The sequence below is a fragment of the Anser cygnoides genome, chromosome 2 (genome assembly GCF_040182565.1).
Source record: "Anser cygnoides isolate HZ-2024a breed goose chromosome 2, Taihu_goose_T2T_genome, whole genome shotgun sequence".
In the NCBI taxonomy this organism is placed as follows: Eukaryota; Metazoa; Chordata; class Aves; order Anseriformes; family Anatidae; genus Anser; species Anser cygnoides.
In genome coordinates this window covers 21,643,201-21,655,316 of record NC_089874.1, presented here as the reverse complement: position 1 = coordinate 21,655,316, position 12,116 = coordinate 21,643,201, and the positions used below count along the sequence as shown (strand labels likewise).

Genomic DNA, 12,116 nt, shown 5'->3' with positions numbered 1-12,116 from the left:
AAATTTTGTGGACTGCTTATGTTAATGGACAAACTTGGATTTACAGAAACAATCATAATGACTTCATCTTGAAAATGAAGGGGGGAAGGAAAGTAACCAGACTGAAAATAATGGAAGGGAAAAATAAGGAATGATGGATCATGCTCCTCATAAAACTAAGCATTTCATTAGCAGACACATCCATTGCACTCAGTTATGTCTTTGGTAGAGGAATATGAACTGCCTTTCAGTCACATCTCTTTTCCCCTAAGATAGCCATAGGCAAAATATTATCAGTGTGGTACTGCAAAGAAGGAAATGCTGAATATGTAGTGGCTTGAATTTCTAGAAGTGTTAAACTGAAATTACATGCAGTACCAAACTGAGGAGAGAAAAATATTAGAATGAGGAACTGAATTAATATTAACAAAATTTTAACAACTATGTTAGGTTTTGTCTGTTTAAATGTGCATTTTCCCATAGTAACATTTCCTTTTTTTTTTTTTTTTTTGATAAATAACCAGATCTAGAACAACTCCTGAATGTGCTTACAGCCAGAAAGACCTGCACTGTAAATGGACAATTCCACAGTCACAAAAAAAGACGTTATAGTATGACAGGTAGAGATATTGGAACCAGAAATATTTCAGTCAAAGCAAATTATACAAAAGAAGACTACCTGAAAGGTTATTCTGAAGATCACGAAAGTAACACAGACTGGGATCAGGTTATTTTATTTTTATGTTTTTATAGTATTAGTCACATAATTTCAGTGGTAAAAGTTCAAGATTTTTTTTTTAATTATGAATTTCAGAAAGTCATATAGATACCAAATTATATTTTTAATTATTTATATTTGTTTAAATATTAATAGGCAGAAGATCTTTATGCTGACTATGTAATGAATATAAGCTGTAAACTGTTGGGAGGGGCTAAGAGAATGATCAGTATTAGACAGAATCAGCTGCTCCTTCAAGACAGAGGACTGTGGCTTCAATGTTTTCACTTGTCTTTTTCATTCTTATGTCTCAGAATTTATAGGGCCCCTTTGTAGAAAGAAAAGTGGTTATGTACTAAGTGAAATATATCACAGAATCATCTAGGTTGGAAGAGACCTCCAAGATCACCTAGTCCAACCTCTGACCTAACACTAACAAATCCTCCACTAAACCATATCACTAAGGTCTACATCTCAACGTCTTTTAAAGACCTCCAGGGATGGTGACTCAACCACTTCCCTGGGCAGCCTATTCCAAAGCCTAACAACCCTTTCAGTAAAGAAGTTCTTTCTAATATCCAACCTAAACCTCCCCTGGTTCTATATGATTTTTTTTTAAAAAAAAGCTTTTGTAAACTGAAGTATATTTCCAAACACTTTTGTTATTCACCTATGGTGTCCAGAAGCCCCCTTTAGAAAATGTGTGAAGTCTGTAAGACAGAACTTTAGCTGCCAACCAGTACCCTCTTTGAGGAGTTTGAAGGACAGTGGTTCATTACAGATGACATCATCCTTATCCTAAAAATTAAATAATAAATAATTGTTGTTTATAACAGTGATTAAGATGGTAATTTACTTCCATCCTTTAGACTGAAAGACATTTCTTAGACAGAAATGGGAGATTTCAAAGTATAAGCTCTGTATATATTTGGAAGTATACATTTGAAATATATGCTTCAAAGAATATGTTTCCATTGTTTTTAACTCTTTACACTTTAGCTTAACTCAAAGGCAATTTTTCTTCTCCCTGGAGACTTGCAATTATCTTTTGCTGAATGGTCATTTATGATGTGGGACTGAGACAAATGGCATCTGGTTAAATGCCATTCTGATAGATGTTTATCTGCATAATTTTATTGTATTTGGGAGTAAATATCCTTTCAATATAGTAATTTCATTCCAGGTGACCACAAAACAGAATCATGCTGATGAGCTGACATGAATTATTTAATGGGGTCTCAAAATAACTTTAAATGAAGGCCACTTTAAGTCTGTTTCCTATTAATTTTAAATTATAAATCTCAGATATCAGTAATAATATTTGTACAAGAAGCAAAATCATTCTCCAGTAATAGAAGAATTTATAAAACACAAGTTTTGATTTCTTGAACTTCTGAGATTGACTGTAAATCAAAAGATAATTGTGCAAGGGAGTTATCTGAGGCTTGGGAGTCAAACTGAGAGACAAATATTCTGTACAGATGCTGAGAAATCACAAAGGAACATCTGGACAGAAGAGAATTTCTCCTCTTTATTGACTCCTAGCTTTTATTTTTTATTCCATTCCTCTTCTTTTTAGCTATATCTATTTTCTTTGACATATCATTCTATCAGAGAGCTTTTTGTCTCAGTGTTGTTGCTAATTTTGTCTCTTGCTTTCTGGACATATCTGTGATAGCCATTGTGCTCCATGATTAACAGATGCTGCTACATATGAGGCATTGACTGGTTTACAGCTTGTGTTTGCTAACTAGATTAAGATCTGTAATTTGATTTTTAGATAGGAATTATATTCTGAAACATCATTGCAAAAAAAAAAAAGGTAACTGCTTTCTTTTAAAATCTGTAGAGACAATGATGATTTAAAAAAATGCATTTAAAACAAATAAGTAGTAGAAGATCTAATAAGAGCAATAATATTAAGTTCCATTAAACTATATCACAATAGCTGCGGATTCATTTATGATTCCTCATTAAACAAACATTTTGGGGTGGAACCAAATCCGTCCATCCAGGTAGCCAGCTTTTCATATGACTATGCAAATTCTGTTTTCTTTTTTCTTCACTATCACTCTCTCTATGTCTTGCTCCCTATGTTATAAAGCTTAAAAGGCTGGTAACTGGAAAAGCTGCAGGTCCTTATGCCCCAAGACTCACAAGAACACTTTACTAAATGAGTATTAAGGATTATTTGTGTGTGTGCGTGTATTTTCCAGATGAGATTTTGCTTTTTTCATTTAAAATTCATCATCATAAAATCACATGAAGATTTATGATCATAGGTTCCTCTAACCTTCTCAAAACAGGGTCAACATCAAAGTCAAATCAGGTTTCACAGGGCCATGTCCAGTTGAATTCCGAATGTCTCCAATGATGGTTTCTGGGAAACCTGCACCAGTGCTTTATTGCCTTTTTTTTTTTTTTAAATTTAAATAAGAATTGGAATTTCACCTGCTGCATCTAATACCTATTTCCTCTCACCCTTTTGCTGTACACCTCTGAGAAGGCTGTCTCTCCATCTACCCTATAACCCCCATTAAGTAGGTGAAGATCTCCTGCATGCCAACTCTTCTACAAAGTGAACAAACCCAGCGTCCTCAGCCTCTCCTTGCTGCCGCTCCCTGGCTGTCCTGGTGGCCTTCCCCCATTTGCCAATATCTTTCTCCTTCTGCTGGTTATTAGACTGGGAATAGTCCATATGTGAACTCACCCGTGCTGCATAGAAGGCAACAATCATTCTCCACTACCTGTTGGCTACACTCTTGCTAACGCAGCCCAATACGCAGTTAGCCTTCATTGCCACAAGGGCCCACTGGTGATTCGTTCAAGTTGCTGGTCGGGACCCCAGGGACTTTTTCTGCTGAGCTCCCGTACAGTTAGATTTCCCCAACCTTTACTGATGCTTTTTTTTTTTTTTTTTTTTTCTGTTTGAGGTGCCATTAGGTTGTACTTGCTGATCTTCATGAAGGGCTTGTCAGCTTTTAGCGTGTCAAGATCCTTTTGAATGGCAGCCATACCTGTCACCATATTGACTACTTGTCTCAACAGGGTTTCATGAGTGTGTATGATGCACTCTGTTCCATCGCTCAGGTCATTGATGAAGGCATTAAATTATACCAGTATTGACCTTTGAGGGATGCTGTTCATAATCACCTAATCTTCCAAGTGTTGATATGACTCATTGGTGTTGCACACTTTTAGTCAAAAACCATCTAGAACAGACAAACTGAACTATTCTTCTAATATAGTAGTTCCTGAATTCTCTAATTCTCTTCCTGCTGTCCTTGTGCTTGAAGGCAGGACAGAATAAATCCGGGCAGCAAGATCACCTACTGACCTGAAGATCTGAATGGGGTATTCAGATTAAATGTATCAGTACTCAATTCATTCAACTTAGTGAGCAACAAGACATATTTTACTTTACTAATGGATGAACAAAGGCAGGAAGACTTGGCTTTCTAATTAGGTTATTTGAAAGAAAGGATAATCACATTTATTATTATTATTATTATTATTATTAAAATAATAATTGTCCCTAAAAACAAATAAACAAAACCCACTAACCAACCAAACAAAAAATTATCTAAGCATCTTACAAGTTCCAGTGACTAGAAAAATAATATTTAGGGATTGCTTGATTGTCATTTGCAGACAATTTTAAGTGAAAGAAACAAAATAGATGACATTAAGAAATGAAGACTTTTCCTGTAAGTGAGATAATATTTGATCTGGACTTCTTTCTAAAAGTTCTTAAAGAAATTTTCACTGGAACTATTTTAATGCTAACTGCTCATGTTTTAACCAGGAGTTTCAACTTGTAGATGAAAAAACAATTCTTCATGAAAATATTTCAAAATTAATCTTCACAAGAAAACTTCCAGTTTTGACAGAGACTTTATGAAAAGAACAAAAAGTAGATTAAGTTCTTGTGTGCCTCTAATAATAAAATTTAGTCTTTAAATCAAATCTAGAGTATGTAGCATCTAGTGTACTGACCCTGAAGTGATATGCCATTGTTAAAACAATTTGAAAACCAGCTTAGTCCCATACCTTACTAAAAATACAAGCATGCAGCTTGGACAAAATTCAGTACTGCCTTGATACAGAGCAAGACATTCAATTTTACACTAATAGCAAATAACATGATTTGTGTTAGCATTAAAATATTTTTGTTAGCATGTACAGTAATAAAACATTTAGAGATACTATTGTGTCAGATCCTCAGATGCTATTAATAGGCTTCAGTAGAAATTGTGCTTCATACCAAAGATTCTGGTCTATCTGAAATATAAAATAGTATCAAGTTTAAATTGGGAAAAAGAAGAATTAGAAGCAATTGAAGTTATTGAAATAATTTAACCCGAACAGCGTATATGGAAAACAAGTTTTTCTAGGTTGTATAACCCTCTGTCCTTCAACAATTGCATATTTCACCTCAGCATTAAATGCAAACGTGACATATTCAGTAATTTTGTATACTTTTTACATAGGTTTGTTTCTCTGCCAATCAACTTGTGAAGATATTTTTAAAAAATAGTTCTTCATCCATTTCTAAGGAGCACTTCAAGCAAATCAGTCCAGCTATCATTCAGCAACTATTAAGTTGTTCATGTCAGCTTTCAGAATCCAAGCAGCCAAAGCTTCCACCAACAATTTTGGAAAGTGAGTTACATTGTTGTTATCAGTATATATAGTGTTGTTCGAACTCAGGTGAAGGGGTGCAGGGGCTTAGCTTTTGGAGAGATTTCAGTCATTATTAACCTTAAACCAAAACAGGATGAGATCTATGTTCTCTGTAATTTCTCACTCTGATTTCATAGCATACATATCAGATAATAACACTATATTGAGAAGTGAAGGAATCCAAAGGTTTCAATTTTATATTAGACAGAATTCTTTTTTAACGTGTGATAGGCTTGGTGGTGATTTTTTTTTTCCCCATTTCAAAGAGGACTGCAGATGAGCCACAGAAGGCCCTCATCAGTGGGTTGCTGGGCAGTGGCTTTGCACAATTTCCACCAAGTGTATACTGGAATCATTACACTAATTTTATATATAGCTTTAATGTAACATTAGCTGGCATTTTATACAGTGATGTGGCAAATGCTTAATATAGATAAGTTCTGTGTGCACATTGCTGAATTTTCATACTGTGATATTTTACAGCAGAGAAACTTTGGGGATACTATCGTGAAAAGAAAAACTACAAGAAAGCCAATCATGTGGGCAGCAGAAGTTGTGTGATAGAACTAGAAAAAGAACTGAATTAGTGTGTAATCGAACAGATTGTTTCCAGTTGCAGTCATAGCCCTCACATGCCACTGCTTCGAGGGATATGGAATCATGATACCAGTTTTGCTGATACAGCTTCTCCTCTACTCCCTATTCAGACTATTCCCTAGTCTGAATCTGATCTGAGATCATGATTTTATTTTATTTTTCTTAATGGGTAACAGTTTGGGAAGTGGTTAGGTATGCATAGGTATGCTGGTGCAATGGCAGGGAACATTAATTTCTGGAAGGGCATTTGGGAGCCAGGGATGAGCAATAGGGAATGAGTAACAATAATCCCCTGCACTGAGAGCATCTCTTTTGATGCTCCTAGAAAAGTTTTGTAGGCTACAACTCAGTGCCTTTGTTACCTTTATCCTACATTGCTAACTCTAGATGACTAGATCCATTAGGAACTAGTAAACTTTTCTCATATCCTAGCTGGCCAATGATCCTTATGGAACATCATTATCAAACACTAAATTATATCTGTTCTTTAAGCTGGACACATCAGTTAGTTTATGGGAATGAGCTGAGCTATCATTCCATGGTGTGCAGATTAATTGAATTTATGAGCATGAATTAAAATAGATTAGATAAGGGCATGGAAGATATTCATGTATATCCCAAGAATAGTTACAGGAGTAAGAAACATGCAAAATAGGGTGAATCATTAAATCTCCCCAGAAGGTGACAGTCCTTCTTTCTTGTTATCTTTTTTCCCATTACCTGAACACCTTGCAATCTTAACTGGTTTTATATGCCCATTTTTCAGATGGGGAATCAAGGGACAAAGTAAAGAACTTATCCAGGTCATATACAAGGTTCATAGCAGATTCACAGTTAGAGTGAGAGTCTCCCAACTCTAAGACTATCAGCCTAATCACCAATATTTTAGTAATCTCATAAAGGTGAGAGATCTGTGTAGATGAGAAAAACTGAACTATTCAAACACATAGTGGAAGGAGTAAGAGCTCTTTCTACAGCCCTTTTCCCCATGCTGTTTGGTTAAGTAAGGTTTCCATGACCACAGAGATTTTCTGGCTTGAGACAGACAAACAAAGGGCTTCATGTTTGACGTACATGTGACCTAATGACCTGAGCATAGTCTCATTAATTTTATTCGCAGTTCTATTTTACTGACAGGCTATGCTGTTTTGGATAAGTCACCAAGGCCTGACCTTTCATGAGTATCTACTATAACCTACTATAACCTACTATAATCTGTGAAATTTACTGTCTGATTTTATGAGGTGCTGAGCACTTGCAGTGCTATTAAAGTGTGAAACATTAAGTGACGCTTTGGAATATTTTGGCATTAGTTCCTTTATGTCTGTTTTTCATCAGTTTTACCTCCATCATAAGACTCCCATACAGATTAATCAGGATTCATGTTGTGCAAAAGGCTGGAAATGTGAGCAGCATATAACTTTCAAGAATTATAAGAGAAACCTTTCAAAAATCCCAGTAACCTGGGAAAAATAGGTTGCTGGTCCTGATGCAATAACTAAAGGAATAAATGCTCACAACACACTAGTAAACAACATTCGGACCAGAAGTTTTATGCTTAGATCCTAAACAAAATGCCTACATTCATTTGAGGTTTTAGGCCTCAGTCTGTTTACTGAATATAGTTTGGTTAATAATGTGGTGTTGACTATAAAAATACACAGGTGATGACATAAGATAACAAGCACAAATCTGTTGAGACAGGGAACAAATGCAGACCAGCATTCACTGTGCTGCTTTAAGTGTCTCTAATCTGCACAGTCACACTCTACTTGCCTCTTAAGGCCTGAAATTTGAAGATATTAGAATGTATTACCTGTAAAGTCTGAAAAAAAATTAATTTTTTTTAGGCTTCCAACTCTGTCATCTGTATCACACATGACTAGCAGAATGGATGTAGCACAGTGATTTACTTCTCTGTGTGCTTGTAGACAGAGGTGGCAAAACATAGCTTCAAAAGCAAAAACAAATACAAAACAAAGACTCAAATACAAACACAAATACAGATACTGAATGGTTAAAGGTTTCCTTGGTTTATTTTGTTTCTTTTTCCCTACAGAATATGGTTACAGCACTGTTGCAGTTTTACTTATTACTATTGGATCTATGTTTGGTACAACCCTCATTTTATTTAACTCCTGTCAAGAAATCTATACACTCATTTTACAGCTGTTTGTTGGTTTGGCTGTTGGGACACTTTCTGGAGATGCATTGCTACACCTTATTCCTCAGGTAGGTAATACAAATATTTATGTTTTTAAGATCTTCCCACAAGCACGCACACACATACACACACAGTCACACACATGCACACACATTCACACACAGAGGAAAGTTTCATTTAAACCTGGCTAATGCTAATCTGATTAAAAATAAAGCTTTCCATGAAATCTATGAATCAACTATCAACATTCAAATTACATCTACAATTTGTAGTTCAGAGAGAAATTCCAAGTAGTAAGAAGCAGAATTCAATAAATGATTAATACAGAGAAAATAAGGTATCTATTTTCACACACAAAAAAAAAAAAAAAAAAAACACTTTTCAGATAACCCACAAGTTGTGTGCAAGTCAGGTTCTCCAGACGAGTATGAAATACTATCCTGAGGGAGATTCTTTAATACATTTTGGGAGAAATTGTTCAAATGTTCTACAAGGCATCAACAGTTCCTCTGCAAATACTTCCAGAGATCCAGGGGCTCTCAGCCAAGTTAATACTGCTGCCTTAAACTGTAATAACATGAATGGTACAATTTTTTCCTAAATTCATAGAATAAATTCTAAGAATAGGATAGCATGAAAGAAAAAACCACATTTTCCATTGTGTATTCATCTATTTTTGACTGAATCTCCTCTGATATGACACAACTGTTATAAGGAGACTTCCACTGGTCATGTAAAGAGATCTTCACACCTTCACTCAAGATTCTGGTCAAAATGTTCTTTGTACTCTATACATGATCTCTGGAAGATGGACTGAGAGAGTGGTTGGAGGAAGGCAATTCTCAGTGAACATCAGACAAGTAATTTCTTTTAATAAACACCTTTTGAGTTTGAAAGTAGTCTTCACCATTTTAAAGTGATATATCCAGTAGCTTTTAAAGTGCCTCCTTGCAGAAGAGATGCAAAGAAAGGCTACTACACCCTTCTACTGGGGAAAAAATGGAAGCATGCTCACCAGCAGAAAGCCTTATAGATTATTTTCAGAATGAAGTTTGCATCTGAAGACGATGCAAGTAACTTTTTAGACTGTAAAGATCAATATACTCCAAAAATACATACTCAAAAATGTATAAAAGACGATTTCATAAAACTGTTTCTGAAAATAATGCAGCTTTCAACACTGAAAGATGATGAAGTGTAGTAGAAGCTCATGATAATTCATTTAATCCACCTACTATTCAGCTGATTAGCTCAAAGCACAATTTAAAGAGGTGGAAAATTTGGGGAAGAAATTGAATTAACACATGATCATTATTCTAGGAAAAGAACTTTGATTTTAAATGTTTTACTTTATCTCTTTTTTTAGACTCTTGGTTTGCATAAACATGAAGTACAAGAGGTAGAACATTTCTATGAGGGGAAAGAATATATATGGAAACTTTTGGGAATAATTGGAGGAATTCATGGATTTTTTCTGATAGAAAAGTGTTTCTTTCTTTTGGTAACACCACGTGATCAGGTATAGTTTTGTACATTTTATCCTTTTACAAATCTTTTCCATTTAGAGATTTTACAGTTTCCAAAGTGTTAAGATGACTGTGGAAAGCAATTATCACTTGTATGAGTGAAATGAAGCTTTCTAAACTATTCCTACCGGACTGACCTTCAATTTCTATTTTGCTTTGCTCCATAGATTTTTTATGCTCCATGAATGTGCTCCATATATTTGTAACAAAAAAGAAACCGTTAATTGAATGTGTTCTGTAAGCATACCTTATGGCTAGCAGTGGAACAGGGGAAGAGTCTATGTCCATATGAAACAGTAATGATAATCATTTACTCTAGTCTAGGTTTGAAGAGGAGAAAGACATAGATGGAAGCACAAGATGCTTTAAAGAATGATATCTTAAATTTTCCAAACGGTTTTTGACCCCTATCCCAATGTTTTTGAGAATCCAATATAAATGTTGTGGTCAGTAGGACACAATCTTATATTAATAATACCTCCCTGCTCAGTTCCATGCTTATAGTAATTCTATTATTTTATTTCAGTGTGGCTGATGTCTGAAAATATAACTATGCACAAGGATATAATGTAACACTGTGTGATGGCTCGTTAAGTTTCTCAGCATGGGAGACTATCTTAATGTCTCTTAAGAAGGCTAAGCCTTTGCTTGTTTTGTTTTACAGAGAGTGTTTAATGACCGGCCCGATTTAGACATTTAATTCTGAGTCCCTGATCCCACTATCTTCGAGTTATCCATAAGAATATTATGCAAAATTAATAGAATGAGAATGTTTTGATAATAGTGATATTCGGTTTGGTAAAAAAATATTTACTTACGTTACATACTTGGAGAGAATTATGTATCATCATCCCACAATTTTTTTTAAACATGTATAAAAATATTTAAAATGTATAAACATTTAAACAATTTTAATCTTCAGCTTTAAGATGAAATAAATTTCAACAAAACATTATGGTCATTTATGATTTATCTGATTCAATTTTTTTTTTTATTTTATTTTTTTTTTAACCAAATAAACATTAGGAAATTCTGATGCCAACCAACAATCTTTTTTTAATAGTTGTTTTGAAAAAATAATTCTTATAAATGCCAAACTTTCATAAACGGCTGAGAAAGACTGCACCTGTGTTCACTGAGTTTCAGAACTAATTGCAAAGCATCTTCATTCAGCAGGGCTTTTCTTTAGTTAATGGGCACTGGGAACATTCCCATGATCTTCCAGTGGAATCTGAATTAAATGAACATTCAGGCAGAGGCAAATCTACTTCAACCATACAGTTGGTAGGTTACTAATGTGAAATACTTCCCTGATTTTATATTCTTCTTTCTCTGCTCCTCAAAAAAATGAACCAAATAAATGTAATAATCAGTATTATTTTTCAGTCTTTATTGATTTGTCTTTTATTATATGACATGATTGTCAGGAATCTATAGATTTTGAAGCTTATAATAAGCTTTTACACATACTTTTCAAACACAAAATTTTCCAATGACTTCTCTTGTGTTTCAGATTAATATAACAATACACTTCCCATACTACCTTTTGTTGAGAATTTGTACCAAATTCTTGAAGATTTCACTCCTCTCTTCTTTTCAAAATATGCGAGTATTTTAATATATTCAAATATAAAATATAAAAAATATAAAAATATATAAAATATTTAATATTCAAAGTATATAAGGGCAGACTCTCCCACGGGAAAAACTTCAGGATTTTCTGCAGTGAGAGCTAAGTTTATAATTACTGAACAGAGGAAATCTTGGAATGTTCTTGAATATTTTTCCACAAATTTGAAGAGTAATACAAACAAGCTGGATATCTGGGAAGAGTGCTTGCCTATAAGAAATTACGTAATTTCCTCTCCATCTGTGGAGAGTGTATGGACAGATGTATCTTTGCAAAGTAGAGTGACTCATACCTTTTAACCTGTTTTCTCTTTTTCCAACCAACCTCTTCAGCTTATTTGTAATACTTAGATGCATAGGTTTCTGCTTATTTAAGTCAAAGATCATCCATAGCGTGAACTCTATTTTAAAAAAGCACTTGTGATGGGTAGGAGTCTCATATCTCTGAAACATGGTTGGGAAATTGTCAAGTGAATGCAGAGCAAACGTCCTAGAGAAGAATGTTTACTAATTTGTGAGCCCTGTCATAGCTTCCTGTTTATGGTAATGAACAATCTAGTCATTCCTTTCAGCTGCAAGATCAACTTTAAGTTATGTATATCACATGAACTAGCCTGACTTAGCTAGTTTGTGCAAGAGCAGCCAATTTTTCAGAACCATGTGAGTAACAGTAAGAAAAACACTGATCGACTAAGAAAAGCTTATAAATCCTTCAGGTCAGTGATTAGTCTTGCAGTTTTGACTCAGAGTTCAAAGAAGTGGCATGTGGATAAATATTATAGAAGTGGAACAATTACTGGAATTCATACGACTGGCTGCA

The 12,116-nt window shown here is 34.5% G+C and overlaps 1 protein-coding gene across 5 annotated transcripts in view; it reads left to right on the top strand.

Moving 5' to 3' along the window:
• SLC39A12 (solute carrier family 39 member 12) overlaps window positions 1-12,116 on the top strand; it is a 34,909-nt gene that overhangs the window by 11,058 nt on the left and 11,735 nt on the right. For 4 of the 5 annotated variants that reach the window (XM_066991648.1, XM_066991647.1, XM_013172090.3 and 1 more), the window contains 4 exons: window positions 504-706; window positions 5,188-5,359; window positions 8,037-8,209; window positions 9,508-9,660. In XM_066991648.1, the coding sequence (XP_066847749.1) occupies window positions 504-706; window positions 5,188-5,359; window positions 8,037-8,209; window positions 9,508-9,660 (701 nt within the window). Of the gene's footprint in view, window positions 1-503; window positions 707-5,187; window positions 5,360-8,036; window positions 8,210-9,507; window positions 9,661-10,840; window positions 10,952-12,116 lie in introns of all 5 variants that reach the window. The other variant, XM_066991650.1, reaches the window with a different exon arrangement.